The sequence below is a fragment of the Tauraco erythrolophus genome, chromosome 14 (assembly GCF_009769465.1).
Source record: "Tauraco erythrolophus isolate bTauEry1 chromosome 14, bTauEry1.pri, whole genome shotgun sequence".
Taxonomy (NCBI): Eukaryota; Metazoa; Chordata; class Aves; order Musophagiformes; family Musophagidae; genus Tauraco; species Tauraco erythrolophus.
Window position 1 is genome coordinate 9,877,764 of NC_141478.1, and position 21,805 is coordinate 9,899,568.

At 42.9% G+C, this 21,805-nt stretch overlaps 1 protein-coding gene across 1 annotated transcript in view; it reads left to right on the forward strand.

The window, feature by feature from the left end:
- The window catches only part of CEMIP (cell migration inducing hyaluronidase 1), a 53,530-nt gene that overhangs the window by 27,711 nt on the left and 4,014 nt on the right, over positions 1-21,805 (forward strand). The window contains exons 13-26 of the mRNA XM_086620106.1: positions 2,326-2,531; positions 5,841-5,910; positions 6,784-6,912; positions 7,635-7,720; positions 10,510-10,641; positions 12,561-12,596; positions 12,675-12,830; positions 14,337-14,517; positions 16,228-16,443; positions 17,365-17,576; positions 18,048-18,233; positions 18,919-19,123; positions 19,958-20,044; positions 20,365-20,522. Of these exons, the coding sequence (XP_086476232.1) occupies positions 2,326-2,531; positions 5,841-5,910; positions 6,784-6,912; positions 7,635-7,720; positions 10,510-10,641; positions 12,561-12,596; positions 12,675-12,830; positions 14,337-14,517; positions 16,228-16,443; positions 17,365-17,576; positions 18,048-18,233; positions 18,919-19,123; positions 19,958-20,044; positions 20,365-20,522 (2,060 nt within the window). The remainder of the gene's footprint in view (positions 1-2,325; positions 2,532-5,840; positions 5,911-6,783; positions 6,913-7,634; positions 7,721-10,509; positions 10,642-12,560; positions 12,597-12,674; positions 12,831-14,336; positions 14,518-16,227; positions 16,444-17,364; positions 17,577-18,047; positions 18,234-18,918; positions 19,124-19,957; positions 20,045-20,364; positions 20,523-21,805) is intronic.

Consider the following 21,805-nt stretch of genomic DNA (forward strand, 5'->3'; position numbering starts at 1 on the left):
CAGAGCTGTACTTCGTGCAATAAGAGGCTGTGCTATCTAATCGCTTCAGTGGTATCTGCTTTTACTAACACAGCTATGCTACACGGCAACTGTTTTACCACGAAGGGCATTATCTGGCCATAAATTACTCATGATTAAAGTAAGACTATGGACTATTAGGAAGGTTTTAATCAAACAAAAAATTAAATCCATTGGAAAAGTGATTTTGGAACAAGCATCTCGTTTGCTGCCCAGGTATTTCAGTGCTGGGCTCATGCATGAAAATGTGCACAGGAAACTAAGTCAGAGCTGACCCAGAAATGAGATATGGGGAGACTAATTAATCAAACAGAAGGGGACAAATACATTAGGGACCAGGTCCCTGACTGATAACAATGTGTTGTTCTGTGGACTTTCAGGGATGAGTTAGGAGAACAACGGGCATTTGCTGGCTCTGAGCCCCGCAGCCAGCACACACCTCTCTTGCCACTTTGCTCGTCTCTTGCTCTACTGGGAGACGTGTTCCCCTGCCATGGTACTCCCCATGCACAGAGGTGGGCTTTGCCCCAGCTGAAGTCTGGTTGCTACAGGTTTTCGTACCTCAGTCCTGGTGCAGTGCTATGCTGGCTGGAAAGATAAATGGCCACGCGAAGTGACTGACATTTCTCTAGGGAAACTGTTTCCATCATCTAAATGTCGCAGCACCATTACTTACGTGTCTTTCCAGTATTACTGTTGTGGAAGAGAAAGGTAACAGGTTTCACTGGCAGTTTCTGTGCAATTCTGACATCTCTGTGGTTAAAAGGCTCCCTCTACATGTTGGAAAAACTTCTTCTGAAGATAACTCACTCTCCTGAAAAGTTCTTATATCCTGTAAACCTTTACTATTGCAAGGCTGGGACAGCTTATTCTTCTAAGAGGAGACAGTTCAGTCTAGTACATACGTTTGACGCCTGAATAAAGAAGCCTAAATCTTGCAAAATCTATCATCTAACTAGATCAGGGAAGTTAGTAGTAAATTTCTGTGAGGTAGCTTAAAGGAATGCACCACTTTGCAGGTAATTTTAGTTGTGTTTAATTTACTGTGATGACTCGTGTTTAGAGGTTTGAGTATTTACACTGGAGTATGGATGATACATAATAGATGTGTATGTGGATGTAAGCTTGTAGTAGATTTGGCAAGCAAAGCGTTCTTTCTTATGTGAAAACGTATTTGTAATCATTTCAACACTAGTCCTGGGATTTTATTTGAAATGGGTGCTCCTTGCTTTAAGAATGAGCCGTGAAGATGACAGAGGAGTCTCAGGCTTGTTTACAAAAGTAATTCAGGCACTGGAGCACCCAGGTCTCTCAATGACCCTGTAAAGAGTAAGTCTTCCATCCAGTTTAATACTGTCTGTTGTGCCTTGGCAACTGCTATTTCATCAGAAGCATGTGTAGGAACACATCGGTGTCAGGCTAACATTTGCCAGGAAGGTTCCCTAAGTCCAAGGTGGTTGATGGGCAAAGGCTGATGGGAAGAGCAAGGAGAGAGCCTGGGAGAGCCATCACTTCACCCAGCCAATGGAGACCTGAACTTAATTTTCCATATCCCAGACATATCCACTAACAACTGTCTCGCTGGACGTAGTGTGCCTGAGGGCTGTTGTTTCCCAGCCAGTCCTAGCCTTAGGCTTTGAATTCACGTATCTGCTCCTGAAATTGTTTTCTCACATCTTTCAGTGGGGTGATGGGTATTGTTCTGTCCAACACAACGGTGTCCCGATGTTAACAACATTCAAACCAAAACCAGAACAGCACTGATTAACACCAGCTGATTTGTCTCAGGGTCAAGTAAAGCTTCTGTCAACAACTTGGAAAAAAGGATCAGGTCAAACCTAAAACAAGCCAGCCTGTCTGGAAAACAACTTGCTGCCTCTCTGATAGCCTGAAAAAATATTTTTTCAGCTCAGCTGCATTATTCAGATGCATTTTATGTAGCTGCTCATGTAACTCCACGTGAAGATGAATGAGCCCAGATGTGATTTGAACATCTAACATCCTCCATTCATCCCTCACCTCATGTTTTTTCCAGCCTCATGCTAAGGCAGTCTCTGATTTCACAGGCAGACAAAAGAATGGAATGAGCATTTCCTAGGTGATGACAAATTCTATCTAAATTTAAGTCTTGGAGTTACTGCTTAGACTGTAAGCTCTTAAGAGCAGAGAGTGATCTTGCTTTTGCTTATACACTCTAAGTTCAAGAGGGTACTGAGGTTCCTATGTGCCAGTGCTGTAAAATTTCATCTTATTATGCAGTGGCTGAAGCATGAAACCTGAACACTGACCTTTGTTTGGTATGTGCAGGTGAAGGATGTGGTGGGTTATGATGCACTGGGCCATTGCTTCTTTACGGAGGATGGACCAGAAGAGCGCAACACGTTTGATCACTGCCTTGGACTGCTTGTTAAACCCAGCACTCTGCTTCCCTCCGACCGAGACAGCAGGATGTGCAAGCTGATCACGGAGGGTGCTTACCCAGGCTACATCCCTAAACCCAGACAGGACTGTAGGTGAGTGGGAGCTTTTGTTGTCTTCTTTCTTTCTCTTTTTTTGCAGGAGTTAGCCATAGAAGATAGCATTACATATATATCATATAGGTGTAATCATGTGTAGAGGTCTGGGCTGCTTGCCCCAAAGGTTGGGAGAGCAGTCTCCTCAGGATCTTTATACTTGTGCTATTCAGATGCTTACACACTTGGGCATAATTTTAATTTTTAGCATAAAATCAATAGAGATGGTTACTACCTCAGATATTGAAAATCTCTCTTTCAAAGTACGTAGAGATGCCTTGTGGCTTACAGAGCATAGATCCCAACGACTCAGCCAAAAGCTGCTGAGTTCAGAATGGGTTGGGTTCTGACATTTGTGGTCATGTCGAATGGTAGATGATTTTGAAAATGCTTCCATTAATTCATAAGTCATTATCTGTGAAGAACAGGTACTGCTTAATGAAACAGCATTGGCATTATGCATTCATTTGGCACAATCTACCCAAACTGTAAAATGAAACCAAAATAATATAATAAATGCAGTTTAGCACAGAATTGGAACTTGGCAATAAAAGATCAAAGATTGTATACACCCACTGGATCTCTAATAGTCTGTCTATACATGAGCTCGTGAAAACATTTCCATGAGAACTTCTCAAAACTTCTATTTGCCACAAACACTGTATTAAACTTGAAAAATGCCGAATGCCTTTCATCTCCCTTTCTGCAAGATCCTTTCCTCTAAGTGTCCTTGCAGATCTGCCAACTGAGGTTTAGATGAGGATTATAGAAGCATTTGCAATAAGAAGGGATTTTACAAGCACTTTTTGTCCTTCTGTTGCCTTGTAGAAAAAAAAAAATCAGATGAAGTATGGAAGAAACATAACCAGCTTGGCCACACAGTTAAACATTAGAATTTTTTATTTAGAGGAATTAATGGATTCTTCATTAGCAGTAGTTTTTAAGCACAGGTTAGAGAAATGCTAGTTGCAAATACTGTAGTTGTAGCAGACCCTGTCATAAGGCAGGGTATGGATTCACTGAGCTCCTGAAGGCCATTCTAGCCCTTCTTTCCGTGGTTTTCCAGCTGTTTTTCTGCCCAAAAATCAAGGTGCACAATCTTGGCATGTGATTCCATTGCTAATTACTGGCTGTTCAGGGAACCTACTCATTTTGATGTGTATCAGGCAGCTAATTAGCTTCCTTTTTTCTTCCCCTATCCCCTTGGCTCTTCTTGAGAGAATACTAAACTCTTAAAGTAAAATCTGTGTGCTTAGCAGCTAGGCAAGCAGATCTCAGCTGTGGTCCAGGGACCTTAGCAAGCAGTCTGAAGAAGATCTGTGGAATCACGTTTTCAGAGTGTTTTCCATTAAAAGCCGGATGTCAAGCTTGCCTTTAAGAGTTTAAAATTGATGGTGGATCATGTTGAGGACAATATCCTTGTGCAGCAGAACAGGAGGTCTTCTACTGTGGAAATTTGTCTTGAGACCACAGAGTGTTGGTGCTGCGTTGAAGCTGCTGGGAGAAGGAACAGTTCTGCCCATAGTTCAGATTTTTCTCCAGGATTTTATTTTGCTGTAGTTGTAGAGTAAAAAATAATCTACTCTAAAAAAAAAAAAAAGAAGCTATATTTCTGACCCAAAAAAAGTCAATGAGAGAGTCTCTGGAGCCAGACTTCCATCCTGAAAATAAGAGAGTTAGAAGCTGATTGATGCCTAACAGCTAGAACTCTTCAGGGGATTTCTTTTATTTGGAAATACTCTCAATCTGCTGAGACTGTATTAGTATCACCCATTCTGTCCTCAGAACAAACTGGGGTTTTGTCCAAAGAAACATATTTTTAGCTTTTTACTTTGGCAAATGAAAGAGATGAATTCATGCAATGCTCTTTTTCACATCTGTGTTTGTTTATAAATTACACTTAATATCTTCATTCATAAAATAAGAGTTAATCAGCCATTGTGCTCATTTTTCACTGATAATCCATTTAATAGTCAGAGGGAGGTATTTTGTGTCATTTTGAAGCCTGTTACATAAAAAAGCTCTAGGAACGATAAGCAGAGGTCTAATGAAAAGGTCCTACAGTACTTTGATCTTCCCTTCTAAAAAAATTCAAGGTCTGATCAGAAAAATAACTAATTTTCCACTGGGCTTATCCAGCCTGCAAGTGCCTGAGTGCACTAATGCTACCCCGGGGCCACGGCCAAGACACCCAGCACAGGGATGAGGGACGAGCACCGGCTGCGACTTCGTCGGCTTGGAAGAGGCAGGCAGGCAGCTGCTGCCAAAAATTAAGACAATAGGATTGTGCCAGATGACACAGTAACCTGCCCAATCCACGTGGCTCGGAGGAACGGGATCAAGCTGAAAGATAGGTCACTGTGGAAATACAATGTCCTTGCCCTTGCCTACGCAGCAGGAGGTAGTCTATAAATAATCTCAAACTGTTTCTTTCTAGGCCAGTCCCATGCCCAAAATAGAAAAATTTTGCTATGTTTTCATGTTAAAGTCGCACAAATGGAACTTCATCTTAAGCCAGCAAAATCAGTTGGCCTGAAGCCCCCATGAAGTCCTTCATTGCAAGTTTAAAATAGATGTAAGAGTTACATAGGTTCATCCCCTGCAGGAGGGAGAATGTCACCATGCAAATTTAAGGAGCCGGTCTGCTGGGTGTAAGCGCTGGATATTTTCCTCCTAAAGTTCATATGCCTATTTGTTAATGAATGTTGTATGTCACAGGATGGACAGTGATGGATTGATCTTCCTTCTTGCTGGGAATCTTTCCATTAAGAGTCTTTTATGTGCATTAGACAAATGGAGTCCTTTTGTCCCAAAAGAAATACATAGGAGGGTGGGAGCAAATAAAGTTAATGAATCACAGCAGCTCTTGGAAAAGGCAGGTACTGGGGTACACTTGGAAAGCCCGTAAGAGGCAATTCGTCAGGTCCCTTGATTAAACGAGTATCTAATAAACCTGAGGGCTCCTTTGGGAGCAAAGTTCTTTTCTGTAAGTTGTGCAACAACATATTTACCTTATCATAAACATGATTGACATCTGACAGCTTCATAGCAGGCTTGGAATTGCAGTCGAAATTTCTCATTTAATACTCAGGGTTTTAAAAGATAAGGCCATGCTCTCTGTCAAACCGCAGAGGACACGTGGTATAAGAAGAGAAAGGGAAAAAAAAACCACATTCCCTTTGCCCCTTAGGCAGGACCCCCTTATCTGGGGAGTTATCGGCCCCGCCTGTGCTGGGGGAGTTGATGGGTGACTCTGGTGTGTGCTCAAAGTGTCATTTTCATATTATTCTTTTTTCCCCTGACCTGCAGTGCCGTTTCCACCTTCTGGATAGCCAACCCACACAACAACCTTATAAACTGTGCAGCTGCGGGATCTGAAGTGAGTGCAGAAGGTTCTTATTTGGTACCGACTCAGACCAGTTACAGCCCTGCAAGGCTGAGGCTCTTGCTGGAATAAAACCTGCTTCTGTTGCACAGGCATTTTTGAGAATGCTAAATCGAGATGTGTATGAATGTGGCTAGTGCCGCCTATAAAAAATAACGCTTTTCCTTTTGCTCCACACTTCTTGTCACTTGCTGTTTCTAGAGCTGGATGACTTTAAGAAAAATTCCCAGCCTTTGCACAGTGTGCAGCCTGAATAAATTAAATAAATGTGACTGCAGAGACCAAGTGAAGTCTTTGGCAATGATTCTGTTGATTGCAGTACAGTTATGGTGCTCTGAAATTTCAATCAGCACTAATGCTAATTCCACAGGAATTCTTGGTCACATTGGGAGCCTTTATTTTCCTACTAAGACAAATAAACAAGCAAACTTAAGACTTAAACAAAGAGATGTGGTCTTTCCAAAGCTTCCACATCTGAGTACTGAGATTCAGGCTTGTACTATGTACAGTTTTAGGCAACTAAGTAAAAATGGTCTGATTTTTAAGATATGTGCATGCAATGGTTGCAGGACATCTGTGTGTGCGTGTGTGTTATGGATTTCAAAAGTCTTGCTTGTAGCTTCAATATGCATTTCACCTTGAAGGCACCTTGAAGATGCTGATCAGGAGTGTGAATGTGAGTGTGAGTGTGTGTGTGTGTGTGTGTTAAACTCTCTGCTGCATAGTTATACAGGTCGATGCTACTAGCTGTGATTTTTCCTGAAATCTTCTGGCTTACGTCTTGTGGCTTTACTGATAAATCCTTGGGCTAATGTAGACCAGCAAATAAGTTCAAGCAAAGGCTCAGATGTCCATTGTCTTTCTCAGGAAACAGGCTTTTGGTTCGTTCTGCACCACGTGCCCACAGGGCCCTCGGCAGGCATGTATTCCCCTGGTTACTCGGAACACGTGCCCATGGGGAAATTCTCCAACAACCGTGCGCATTCCAACTACCGGGTGAGTCTGCACGCAACGGGAACGCTGCCCTCGCAAAAAACACCCTCTTCTCCCTCCAGCTCTTTGGGTCTGCAAGCTATTAATGCCTGTGCTTTCTGTTTCACTCGAAGTTGCTGCGAGCTTGTTTGTGTCTGCAGATAAAGCAGCTTGCGTGCTGGCGTGGGAGCGCTCGGAGTCAGCCAGCACCCGCTTCGCTTGGCTCTTGGGCATTCAGAGAGGCTCCTCCCTCTGCTCAGGCTGCTCCTCTGCTTCTGCGCTCCTAAAATAGTGCCTCCAGGAGCATCTATTGGCAGCTTGTCTAATTATAGACCTCAACTGCCAATGTTAGCAATTGGCAGCTAATTGAACAGCTTCTAGAGGGATAAATACGGGCCGCTGTGTCTAATCGCCTTCACTTTACGCGTTTACCCTTTGCATGCCGTGTTGTGTGGCTGTGTGTTAGTGTCACTGAGTGCTTTAGACTGCAGCAGGTGTTTATGTGTATGGTGATACATACATTTACAAGACAGGTTCAGTTTCTGGAAATCTGCGGCCGTTTTGGGGAGTACGTGCAAGTCTGGATAGTCCTGGCAGCCCTCTGTTTCACGTGTGACTAACTGAAGGCAGTTATTAGGATTGTGCAAGTGACTTGGGCTTAGAACAATTGGAGGCTGAGCCTGGAGATGGAAAGAACTGTAGAACATATGAATATACTGTAATATTGCATTTTTATTCTCTTTCAGGCTGGAATGATCATTGATAATGGCGTCAAAACCACTCCAGCCTCAGCCAAGGACAAAAGACCTATCCTGACACTGATTTCTGGAAGGTAAAGTGTTTTGTACAGTTTGGTTTGGAAAAGACTTCTCTATAGCACTGACTGAAAGCTATGAAATTGCTCCCAAGGAAGGTGACAAGAACGATGTCAATGCCTTTGGGGTGGCTTTTATTGAGGAAAGATCTTCGCTTGGATTTGCCACTTTCTAACTTCATCTTCTCCCTTCCCTTTCCTAAGGCACCCCCAGCACTCACACCATTCTGTTTCTGTCCTTGCTCTTTAGCTCTGAGCCGAGCTGGCATGGATGTTACATCTGCTCTAGGGTGTTCCATTGACTATTTTTTTTTTTTTTGATAAGCAAGAAAATTAAATGCTGTCTGGTTAACAACCCCGCTGGGCAGAACTTGCTGCAAGAGTTTAGCAGGAATAAGAAATGAAAGTGTTTCCTCAGAATACTGTGGATTTTCTTCATTCTTTTAGAATGTACTTGAACAGGGCGTGCTTACATGATGGAGCTCACATTTTGGTTTCCAGTTTCTGTCTAGTTCCAAATCTGATGTTGCAATAATAATTACAATTAAATACAAAGAGTGACCCTTCATCCCTGCTCCTGTGCACAGCCTCTGTGTGGCATAATGGAGTCATTTAGAAATACTGAAAACCTCTCCATGGAGCGTATCCTATCAGCAGACCTACCATGGTCTGGTGACTTCTGAGAGTTCCCGCTCTATCCCCAAAGCTGACCCCAACCAGGACACTGACGTAAGCAGAGGACTTCTTGCAGGCAAAGTGTAATAGCATAAGGACCACACTTGCACCCTTTTATCTCATTAGAGGTTGGGGCTGGCTCTTAACGTAGTTACCAACCCCAGGGAGAGAAAAGGACTTTAATATTCTCATGTTTCATAGGTTTCTTTCCTGACAGACCAATTGCCTCCAGTGACACCCAACCTGTATTCCTCCATGACTGGGTTTCTTGACAGAAGAAACCATGTAGGGAAGAGAAACCTACTGAAAACCTCTACTCAGCAGGGCAGAAGGGCTGTTAATTTTTTCTTTGTCTCCTTTCCATCTCTGGGGTGTGGGTTAACCAGATTGCTGTTGTCATGCACTGGGCAAGCATTGCAGGGCTGGGATCAGTCGTCCTCCCCAAAGGAACGTAGCCAGCAGCTCAGATATTGGTTATCCTGTGATCCACGTCACTCCAGTGCCCTGCCTAGCAGCTGGTGCTAAAAGATGTTCAAAAGTGAATACTATTTACATTGTTTTAATGTTTAGTTAGTTGTAATGGTTAATTCAATAATAAAAGTAATTACTAAAAAATATCTTATTAAGAGCATTCTGCTCTGCAAGTACCAAGCTTGATGCTGCTTTTTTTTTTTGAATATGTGCCTTGGGAAACCGCCTGCTGCCACGGGCACAGTAAGCGATTACAAAAAGCAATTTGTCCCTTGCCATACAAGGACAGGAATGACCTCTGGCAGCCCAGCAATTCATAATGCAGTCATGTTTATGCTTGGTGATTACCCACCAGCACAGGCTGCAGCTCAGACTCTTTATACCTTTTTCCACTTTTCGTGTGTCAGGACAGAAAAACTGAAGAACTGATTATAGCTGGACTGGCTGGGGCAAACTTTGAGGTAGGCTGGGCAATTACAGACATGGAGAGATTATTCTGTATTCAGTTACAGCGTTAAATATCTGAGTCAAATTCTGTACCCTGTAGTGTTGCTCCAGTTATACATGGATGTGAATGAAACTGGAATCCATCTCAAAATATCTGTATTTAACTATGTCTGGGGAATTCGCAAGGGCTGATAATAAATCTCTCTCTGAAAGCAAATTCACAGTGATGAAGCTGCCAAAGCAATATTCATTTACTGGAACCCTATCAGCCTGATGCTCAGTTTTAGATTGATATGATGGCTTATTAAGCAAAGCAAAGTGCTATTGAATATCTGTTAGCGATTTGACAGCTTGGCCTCACTACCGTTGGTGAGGCATGAATTTCAATCTCTTCACCGTCCGTTGCTGACACTGAGTTGGATACTCGTCTGTCAGCTTTTGTAAGCTGTGCAGTATGGTGGAAGATGCTCCTTCAGGAGCAAAAGGCAGAGCTGTGCCTCAGGACCGGGTAAACGACAGCCGAGCTCAGCATTGCCGTAACGAGCCAGATCCTGGCTCAGACCCTGCGGCCCAAGTGGTGGCCAACAGGCGGGAGCTGAGGGCACACATTGCTGCAGTTTCCACTTGTGTCTGCTTTTTTCCTCCGTCAGGTCGATATTTCATCATACTTGAGAACTTCAGAGTTAATAAATCTCGTACGTGTGTCCTGGGTAATGTATAATGGAATAGCGAAGGACATACTCTCAGGCTCTCTCCAAGATGTTTTAATTCCTTTCCACAGCAAGGAAAATTTGGCAGCAGTACTCATTGCCACAGTATAGCCAAGGTTAGGAGATAAGAGTACTCAAAAGGGAAAACAAAAGGATATTTATCAAAATAACAGGAATATGCTAAAGGATAACAGTGAGGGATTAAAAAATATCTCAGACTTTTGGGAGCAATAATAAACTTTCCGTGCTTTCAGCAATGCATCATCAATACAATAATGGAAAGGTGAAAGGAAACTTGGAGCGGGTCTTTACAACTGCTTCGCCTGGACCGTACTTCCCTTGGCAGTTGGGTCTGGCCATCACTGCTTGACTAGACACGCTACTTGGATGGACTATTGTCCCAAAGCTGTTCCTGAGTTAGCAGAAACCAGATGTTTATCAGGGTCGTGCACTGAGCAAGGCTGCCTTCCCTCGCCAACCTTTCTTCTCTCCTTCTGGTTACAGATACAGCCCACACAAAGATGCTGACCCTTTGAAGCCCAGGGAACCTGCAATAATTGAGCGCTTTATTGCCTACAAGAATCAGGATCATGGGGCCTGGCTGCGGGGTGGAGATGTGTGGCTGGACAACTGCCAGTGAGTTTTGCCTTATTTCAACTCTCGGAGTTCAGCCTGGTGTTTATGGCGAGCATAGCTGTGGTTCAGACTATTAGTATTGCTTTACACCTTTTGTATGGCCAAGATTGAAATAAAGATGAAACGTTAAGTAAGCACAGGCTTTATTTTACACAAACAAAACCTGCCTTGTCTGAAGTGAAGATCCCTCAGATTGTTTCTGTGCGTGATGCTGACCAGCATTCAAAAATGGTCACATACACACACACACACGCAAATAACCAAAAATAAAAACTAATTTTTTACGGGAAAAATGAGGTGCTTTGAAAAGAAAGCAGAAAAATCCACCACCTTCCCTGGCTAAGCCTGGTCACAGGTCAGTTTTATGTGGTTTGCTGTTATGCTGAATAAGCGAGTACTGATGAAGCAGACATAAAACCATGCATCACAGCAGCAAGAGCGAGAGATCGGGCAAGTGCGTGTTGTGCTCTTTGAAGGCCATTTCCTGTGCTGGTCAGAACAGATTTTTGTTTTACGCTTGAAAACAGATGATCTTCTACAGTTTCTTTTGCTGAGCCAGGCTCTTGACATTAACCTCAGTGAAGAAAGAGGAGAAAAAAAAAGGAAAAAGCTACATTGAGGCGTATTGTGATAACCTTAGTACAAATAGCTGTCACACCATTACCTGATGTCCCATTCCTGGCCAGAGCTGCCTTACCTTTGAGTGACTCAAACCCCTTAAAGCAACCGGTGGCATAAACTGGCTTTACAACCAGTCAGGTTGGTGAGAATGAGACTGTAGCAGAACAGCCAGAAACGTAACATTGAGCGGTGCAGTTTGTGCTTCTTAGGAACTTATGAACCAGAAGTATCTAGCCCACTCCATGGACAGCAAGTGTTGTCTTCGCCAATCACACTCATGTCATTAAGACACGTATGTTGCTTGTAAAGAAAAAGCAGAAGTTGCTAAAAGACCAAGTACTTTTTAAGTTTCCAGCAGCAAATCTAGGCGTGTATGTGAATTAGAGGGAGCCGCCGTCAGACTGTAATTGACTTGATAGCCATAGTAATTTCTATTCCTGTTGCTACAAAAGGACTTGGGCATTGCATTAACAAAACCAATGTTGATGTAGCGCGCAGTGCATCAGCTCCTTTGTGGGGAGGCGATAGCGTGTGAAGGGCTGCCACCTGCAGACAGGAGCAGGGCATGGCTGGGTTGGACTCTGCCGTGGATCTCCACTGGTGGTTTTGCTGAGAGCAGTGACAGACAGATCTCAGCAGTCTTGAGATGTGAAGATACCGTCAAGATTTACTCATACAATCGTATTAATTGTAGCCTTCCTATAAGCTAAAAGCTTTGGACTTTCAGCAAAATGGGTGGACATTTTAATCTTTTTCTTTTTAATAAAGAAGATCTGATCTCTTATCTTCCTGTTATGAAAGAGAAGCCAAGCTTCTCTGGTTTTATAGTGTTTCCCCTTGCAAAGCTAGTTCATGGAAGCAGTATGTGACACATGAATGCAGGGAAGCACAGAGGTGTGCAAAAGGCAAAGCACTGTTACATAATAAAAGCTAGTTGGAGTGAGAGAGAAGTGTGATCTTTTTACCTAACAGTGAAAAGCGCGTGGTCGTTCAGCACAGAGAAAAAGCTTTATCAGACAAGTAAACTATGCCCAGTAATCACCAGCTTAACCTCAGCTTGGAGCAATCAGGTGCATGTCTGCTGCTTCATATGATCTGCATACACTACAAGATGTGCCAAAAAAAGATCTTCCAAAACTACACAGGGAACAAACCTGGAAAAGCCTGAGTTTTCCATGAGCACTGTTCAGTAACTAAGCCCTGCTGTCCTCCACCTCATTGGTATGATTATTTTAGTTTGACCTGATAAACCAAAGCAAAACCAAACCTCTTCTGAAGCCTCTCTCTTCTCTTTGCAGGTTTGCTGACAACGGAATAGGCCTGACTTTGGCGAGGTAAGTGTGGCACAGGTTGTGCACAGCTGGTGGGGACGGGTATGAGCAGCCCCTTCACCTCCAGCCCTTCCTTCCTAGTGGTGGGACTTTCCCTCATGATGACGGTTCAAAGCAAGAAATCAAGAACAGCCTGTTTGTTGGCGAGAGTGGAAACCTGGGCACCGAGACAATGGACAATGAGATCTGGGGACCTGGAGGTCTGGATCACAGAGGAAGGACCCTGCCCATTGGCCCGTAAGTTCAGCTCAGCACATCAAAGCACTCTCTGTTCCCACTCTTGGTGCAAACTCCAGCCCAGTGTGGTTTCTTCAGCACTGTTGGGTTTAATAACCATTACACACAGAGGATATGGTTTCATATCTCCTGATCCCAAAGTCCCCACCGTGCAGCTGCTGCTGGCAGGTACACGCTTGAAGCCTGCCAAGACAGCATCAAACTCCTCTTTCCTTTCCCCTCCCCTCTGCAAACAGAGCTGAGAAGACAGCAAAAGGAATGTGTGCTAGCTGGGCACTTCTGCATATCTGGTCAGCAGTTGTTGAGCTATGTGACAGTCTCAGTCCAGGCCAGCTGCCAGGAAAGCTCATAGAAGCCCTTCCCTGAGCTTGACCCAGATGTGGTCATAGATGCCCTCAGAGCTGCTGTTGCTGTTGCTGCTGTGCTACAGGAATTTGATGCCTTTGTTAAAGTTTTCAAATGGCTGGTGAACTTCATGTGTGGTCTCTTCCTAGACCTTAGTCCTTCAGATTGGTTTGCAAGTGCAGTAATGTTTTGTTGTTAATCCTAAAAACATAATTATCCTCACAGTAGCCCTACAGTGAACAAACAGCTCAGCTGATTTTTTTTCTGCCGTATTATATGCCTCAGTTTTGCTTGTCGGTAGTGATACAGGAGGCTTACTAATAACTAGAGTAATTACAAAAACCCAATTGCTACGACTGTCCTTCCAATATCCTTTATGTATATATATGTGGGCATATCTCATCCTGGGTATTGTGTGCAGAAACTCAGAGGTACAGAACAAATGCGCAGGAGCGGATAAGCCTTGTCTAAGGGAAACCATTCATATGAGGAAGGGATCAAATTTATTTATCATAAGTGAAATTTGAAACATCTTCTCATAGCCTCTTAGAGAGTTTAAGCATGTCATTCACTTAAGCAGTATGAAAAATGATGTCTTCTTTACCTTGCAGATGATATCAGAAAAGGCTGATAACAAGGGTTCATTAGTCTGCCCCTTCACCTCTTTTCAATCCTGTAGATTGTAAGACCTTTCCTTGTTTTAAATCCATTTTTATTGCAGTTGAGTTGCACTGTTTCTCTCTAAGTTCCTTTGAAAGATGTGGTGGTACATCTTTTAGCCGTTACTTGGCCCAAGGAGTCTGCGCAGCTCTGATAGGTTTCAGTTTTCACTACTGCAGAACTCATTTCTGATGGCAAACACGAATTTATTCATTTTTAGGTCAATGCTTTGGCATTGCTGTAAGTTCCTTCCCTGGATGATCACAGACCAAATAAAGATGATCTGTTCAGACATGAGAGAACTTGAGCTGAACTTGCAAGACCTAAAAAGGAGGGAAATCCCTTCTCTTCCAAAACATGAACTCAGGATTCATCCTAAGAGCTGTGAAAAATGAAAGCAACTGCGAAACAAGTGCTGTGGGACTGTACGTGTCTAGAATTCTCATCCTCTTGCTAACGTGTCATGACCGAGTCTTTCTGTCTCCTCCGAATGTGTTTTAGAGATTTTCCTATTCGAGGAATTCAGTTCTACGACGGACCGATCAATGTCCAGAACTGCACCTTCCGCAAATTTGCCGCCCTGGATGGCCGGCACACGAGCGCCCTGGCCTTCCGCCTCAACAACGCCTGGCAGAGCTGCCCCAACAACAACGTCACTGACATTCATTTTGAAGACGTCCCTGTGAGTTATCCTTCCCAGCAAAGCCTTTTCCACTTGGCTTGGAAATGCAGTTGTGGGCAAAAAGAGTGTAGCAGCCTTTAGGAGAAAACACGAGATCTTCAGAAGGTTGCCCATTGTCTTTGCCAGAAGGTTAATAAAGAGAGCGGCAGATAAGAAAGAGAAAATTGGATGGGTAAAATAACAAGAAAATGCAATTCTCTGACAGATTTGCAGCAAACCAGAAGCAGACGTTAGTTTCACAAAAATAGTGACATTTGAGTGGAAATAATTTCCATTTCTGTGTGTCTCAGAAACTGTTGAAATAGGGAGAAGAATTTGCCCCCTTATTTTCAACAGCAGTATAATGCTAAAGCAACAACAGAGGGAAGTCTGTTGTGGAAGGTCTAACTCACCTAGAAGCAGAAAATACTGATTTTGTGAAACAGCCAGTGAAACTGAGCCAATGCAGGGTAATTTCACAGCCCTGCATACCAAGGTAATTCCATGGACTCCAGTTCTGCAGACATAAATGAGAGCAGGACCCAGCCAAAAAGGCTCTGCCAAACTTTCAATTACGGTATGAACTTCTGGGTGCTGCTCTGAACCCATCCTGGGGTCTGTGCTTTTGAGTTATTTTTGTACCTGCACAAATATGTGCTAACTGGTTTGCTGAGGTTCACCTCTAGCAGCTGTTGAATCCAACTGCCAAACATTACAAACAAATAAATAAATAAAGTGGTTGGGACTGAAAAGATTTGGATTGCTTACTTTCAAAAAATTAGCAGACTTGCTCGCATGTCAGGAAAAGTGCTGACTAGTGCCAAATGGGATGGGAAAAGCAAAATTCCTCTGTAAGTGTTGGTCGGCCACTCTCTCACATTGCACCAGGCAGGCTGGTGACATGACATTTATTTATGCTGGATAAAAATATCGGTCAAAAGTTGCCTGAGCAGCCATTTCCCAGGGGAGGTCGCTGGTTGTTCCCAACATCAATATGACTTCATGTGGCTTTGGAACCTTAAAAATTTATTAGCAGACAATGAGTGAAGTGGCTCTAGTGAAATCGCTCCGTCTCCTGAACCTTCCTCCAGAATTTTAAAACTGACCTTCTCACAGCTGAGACTGAAATTCTGGTTGTTGTAACCTTTACCCCACGGTCAACAGGGAAATCTGTGTCTGCTCTGTCTGACAAATCGCACACACCTTTTCAGTGTGTGACTGAGCTCTGCACGGACTTTAGGCTTAACGAAGAGGCAGTGTGCAGGCAAAGGAGAGACAATCCTAATATTCCTCTACCAAATGACACCCATATTCCTGCTGACTAAAAAAACCCAATGATTTTGGTGCTTCCATCTTTGGATACTCAGTTTCAGAAGCTCATAGTTTTATTACCAGACAAGTGCTATCACAGAGGACCTGCAACCCCAGACTTTGTCTGGAGTCACAGGGCCTCAGAGCCATTGGACATCAAGCCTACAATGTCTCAAGCTGAGCAGCCAAAATCTGTGGCTGTTTAAAGAATGGTGATGTTAGTGCATACACAGATTTCTTCATGCACAAGTTGACCCACAAACCCAATACTATTTCATGTCCAAGCTACTTTCCAATGCCAAATAAAGTCAGAAAATGGTTCCTCTGAGCTACTCTAATGACCATAGCCATCCTTTGCTATGTACTGTAAGTGATTAATTCCTTTCTGGAGATGTAAATGTGTTTCACTGTTTTGTTTAGATTACCTCAAGGGTCTTCTTTGGAGAACCTGGACCCTGGTTCAATGATCTGGACATGGATGGTGATAAAACATCAGTTTTTCATGATGTAGATGGTTCTGTGTCAGAATATCCAGGCTCATACCTGATAAAAGAAGATAACTGGTTAATCAAGCACCCTGACTGCATTGACGTGCCTGACTGGAGAGGTTCCATCTGCAGTGGACACTTTGCACAGGTAAAGCTGCTTACCTTGCAGGATTGTTATGGCTTTATGTTATTTTAATTTTCTTGATACTGTAAAGCTTGACCTTTAGATGGACTTTCTTCAGCGTGCTCAGGGTTTGTTTATCTGCGTGTCTGCACAGGTGGTTTTGAACATGAGGATACTGTGGTACATTTTCAGATGCTTTGCCTTGACTGTTAACTCTAACAGCTTCTGCCTGAAGTCCCCTAAGAGTTCCATGAGAATTAACAGATTAGTGTTCATAAATCTACGAGCTGTTGACTGGCTACTTTTCCTTGATTTATGGAAGGCAGTGTTGCCTACAGTGTTATGGTAAATGTGCTGAGGAGTTGAAATTAGACTTCAGCTCCCATGATCTTTCCTCCTGTTGTGTAATCACCAAACCTTTCTTCCTAAACACAAGCTCCGAGTACTGCCTTGATAGAGTCCTCACTTTCCTCTGATGAGTAGTGCCTGTTTTTGTCTTGGGTTTTGCAACTGTTGATTTTTTTCCGTGTAGTGCCACTAAAGCCAATTTGTAACCACTGAGCTGGTTTTCCTGCTTCTGAAATCCAGACAGAAGGGTCTTTGTTCAGTAGAAGTCAGATGGCTGAGGCAGATACTGTCCCACTACTGATGGCTGTCACTAACACCATGAAATACTTCAGCCCTAATGCAGGCTTGTTTGAAGCCTTGACCAGCACATCCTCTGGAGCTCAGGGGATAAGGAAATGATCCTTTTTTTTTTTTCCCGAAAATAGTTTTCTTTATTGAAAAAGAAGCCTAAGCAGCTGAACATATGAGTATAAGTGTTCGGCGTACAAGCCACTGCTGAAGTCTCAGGCCTCATGATAGTTCAGCTCTATTGAGTAGCTGTGCCTTTAATGTTTTACTGTAGTTTATTAAACCCTTGGTGATCTTTTTTTCATCTAGATATACATCCAAGCCTACAAGCCAGCCAACTTGAAGATGAAAATAATAAAAAATGACTACCACAGTCACCCACTCTACTTGGAAGGGGCTTTGAGCAAAAGCACTCATTACCAGCAGTATCAGCCAGTTATAACCCTGAGGAAAGGCTACACCATCCACTGGGACAAGACGGCCCCTGAAGAGCTGGCCATATGGCTCATCAACTTCAACAAGTGAGTGATCTGACCGAATTCCAACATTCTAGCCCAATAATGTAACTGCCCATTTTTAATGGATGAGGTCATCACTTCATGAGCTCTTCCAGAATGAACATGCTTGTTCCAGGAAGTCCATTGAGTTCACCGTCTTTCCATTTGACATCTCAGATTCCTGTTTCCTCCCCCGGGAAGCCCTGCAAGATAACACAGTTCATTTTTAGGAGCCTAGAGCTAATCCGTTCCTGGTGCATGGAAGTCACAGGTGTAGAAGTCAGGAGCAGATCTGACCCACATTGCTTAACTAACCCATGGTTGTTATGTCTAATTTATGTTGCATTGATCCATCACAAACCATTACAATTTTAACTGGTCAGGAAAAAATTAAGTGATGTTTCAGAGTGCATTATTTCGTTTGGCTTCTAGCATGCCCAGGAAAATAATAGTCATGTGTTGACTTGTTATAATGTGGGTGTTTGCTATTTCTAGGAATGACTGGATCCAAGTAGGGTTTTGCTATCCTAAAGGGACGACATTTTCCATTCTCTCAGACATCCACAATCGTCTCTTGAAGAAAACGTACAAAACTGGAACCTTCTATAGAACCTCTCAAATGGAGAAACTGGAGCACAGATATCCTAGCAAAGGATACTACTACTGGGATGAGGACACTGGGTAAGGAAACAAGCCTTGGACACAGCCTTCAGAATGCTGCTGGAACTGTGAGCCATTTGGCTAATGCCGTTAGCAGGGATCACAACAAAAACGGAAAATCTTTCTGGGAATGTGACCAGTGTTTAATTTTCCTGGGACTCCCACGGCTGCCAGTCATTCACAGCCTCTGCTGCATTGCCAATTACTCTGGGAAATGCTTTGCCAAGTGAATACAGATTAGAAAAAAAGACAAAAGCCAAGTGCAGGACATTAAACTGAACTGAAGGCACACCCAACCCTTTTTGTTTTGAACAGCAACCATTTATAAACACCAGGACAGGGATGCACAGGAACTAAGAGTGTAAAGCCTGTTAATTTTCTTTTAAAGAATTGAAATAATGGGAAAGAAAGAGAGGCCAAAACCACGTATTTCTACATAAATGTATAATTATAAAACAGAGCTCAAAGGGAGTTCAGGTGTCATCTAATCTTTCTATCTTAAGTCCCCTGGCCTCCCCAAACCTTTTCTGAGATGTGCGTGTCCATTTACTTGCACGTTGAGCACTATAAAACACAGACATCGGCACCGAGGGTTTGCAGTGCACGTTATTGCAAAGCATTAGGAAGGAGTCCACCACGACTGGGACTCAGCTCTTTTTGCACAGAAGCCTCAAGGATGCTGTTCGCTTTTCTCCCCTACCTGCAGGCTGCTGTTTCTGAAACTCAAAGCTCAAAATGAGAAGGAGAAATTTGCTTTCTGCTCTGTCAAGGGCTGTGAAAGAATAAGGATCAAAGCTGTGATCCCAAAGACGGCTGGCATCAGCGACTGTGAAGCCATGGCCTATCCCAAGTACATTGAGACACCAATAGTAGAAGTGCCAATGCCCAAGAAGTTCTCTAGTGCACAACTGGTAAAGTAGTTGATTTCTTATCACAGAATTATTGCCAGTGTAAATCTGTAGTTCTGACACATATTGTGCCCCTAGACATAGAAAGACTTTGTACCAGGTTCACTATATCCTCTGTCTGATTTTCTGAAACCATCCAGACATGTGGAACAGTATGAACCAGATTCTTGCATGTGTAGAAAGCACAGGTCCTCTAAGGACAGAGGCACCCAAGACTTTGGTTGAAGTTGGATATTTAGTCTTTTGGGGCTCTGTTGTAAAGTGCTATGCTTAAAAGCACAGGGTGAAAAGTGATGAGCAGAAGACAGATTGGTCCAGGGAACGAGATTCTGGACAGACACAAGGTTTCTTGCCTTGCCTTCAGCTCCTCCAGGCTGTAACAACGGCAGTGTCAGAGAAGAGACTGCAGAGCTGAGTGTCACATTCATATAAAGGGTTTTATACAACACTGTCTTTTATATCCAATCCAGTCTGGTTCTGGGGGAGCAAGGGGGATATTTATCTGTTTTTTGTTTTTTTCACTCATCACTCTTGAAGGAAAAATGCACAGCAAAGCCTCAGAGAATTATGTGTCAGCTCTGCAAAGCGAGAATCACTTATACCCTGCCTTTTGGTGAAACAATTTAAATGCTGACAGGATGAGCAGAGAGGTTACTGTTGTGCCCAGTCTCATTAGCAGTGTAATTTGGCAAGTCAGTGCTTATCATGTAGCTTTCCTGTTGATTGAATTTCGAGGTTTAAAATGTTTTCTGAAAATGCAATGTTCATGTAATGGACATCCTCACTAGAAAAACTCTCCCTTTTTCGTTTTTGTTTTGTTTTTTTTTTTTCAAACAGAAGACAAAGGACCACCTACTAGAAGTGAAAATAGAGACTTATAAGAAACAGTACTTCCACCTAAAGGATGACTTTGCATACGTTGAGGTGAGTAGGTCCTCTCAGTGAACTTTCTGGGACAAAATTCTAAGACACTTGCTCCACTTTTATGGAAAACTTGCTTATGAAGTTACCATGAGTAGTTAGATTCAGGTTACTTTCTCTTCGTATTTTGCAAAAAAAAAAAAAAATGACTGTAACTTTCGCTTACTAGTAAAAATGCAGGGCAGTTTGACCTCAGAGATCTGGAATTTTGCCCTTTGATATAAAGAGCAGTCCCATGACTCAAGATTATCAGGGCTTCTTACAAGGGATTGTTTGTAGTTGTGTTACTATGATAAATCCAGAATATTTTTCCCCCTGCATAGGTTGACGGTGTCAGGTTTTTCCTCACTGACGAGGGTATCCAGCTGGTTGTGATTGATGGACATCATGGAAAAGTTGTTGACCGAGTAACATTCAAAAACTCAATCCTACAAGGAATCCCTGCGCAGATAGAAAATTATGTCAACAACATCAAAGATCAGTGAGTAAATAATCTAGTGCTACTAAGGTACAATATACAAGACTGGTGTACAACACTCATCTTTTTCCTGGGTTTTGTCACCCAACAAGGGCCGGGCTGGCCGGGCTGACAATGTGCTTTTGTACCTGCTGACTCCAACAGAGTCCAGCCATGAGCGGGACGTGCAGGCAGCAGAAAGATGCAGACTGGGATTTAGGAAATGATGGAGCCCCAGATAAACTGCAGAGCTACACTTGATTAATAAACTGCAGATCTACATTTATGTTGTGGGTTACAGACAAACTGCAGACTTAAATTCACAAAGCACTTGTCGGTACAGATGTGCACAGTTTACATTTTTCTATTGCCTGCCTTCTCTCTCAAATGGGAGAAAGTTCCACTAATAAAATACATTCCTCTTTGCACATGTTCCCTGCCCAGACCTAAGGGCTGAATGTTTTTATTTTTTAAGTACGGGCAGCCAGAAATGCAGAGTTTTGCAAGTGGATGGTGAGTAGCCAACACAAGTTCCTGCATCCTGGAGGACAGCAGCTTTGTCTTCTGGAATAAGAATGGGAGTATCAGAAACCCTTTAACCAAAGAGGTTGTTCTCATATTAGTTTGTGGAGTGCTGTTGGGAAATAAATATATTTCATTGTTATTAAATCTGTTTTTGGTTTGAAATCTGATATGTAACATTTAATGCAAATATGATTGCTTTGTTGATGAATCATCAGAAGTAGCTGTGGGCAGATCAACAGGATATTGTTCTGGCCTTTATTCTAGAGACTTGGGGGAAGTTTCAGCAGAGTGTCGTGCAGGTGGATACAGATGTGTTTCTACTGTCCTAAATAATTCTGAAGGTTGCAAAAACCACAACGAGTAGTTATTGCAAAGAAGCATGATAGTTGCTCACTTTTCTTTCATAAAAAAAAATGAAGCTCTTCAGAGAGGCCATCATCCTCCTTTGCAAAAAATTCAGTCGCAATCCTGGATAAATCCAGTTCCTGGATTCTTTCTTACTTTAGAAGATTGAATCGTTATTAGACTTTAGGTGTATTTAAGTCTTTCTGAGCTTCATTGTCTTCTCTGGATTAGTGTTGAAACAGGATTAGGATTAGGATTAGGACTGGAAGTTGACTCAACTTTGTCAACGCCTCTCAGGTCTCACTCATCTGTGTTTTTGCAAGGTTTGAACCCCCAAATTATGGTCCTTCCGTTACCAAAAGTTTTCCCAGACCAACCCCTGCAGGCCTTTCCAATCGGATCAGGCGGGAGCCTCAGCTTTAGCTGTGAAACATCTT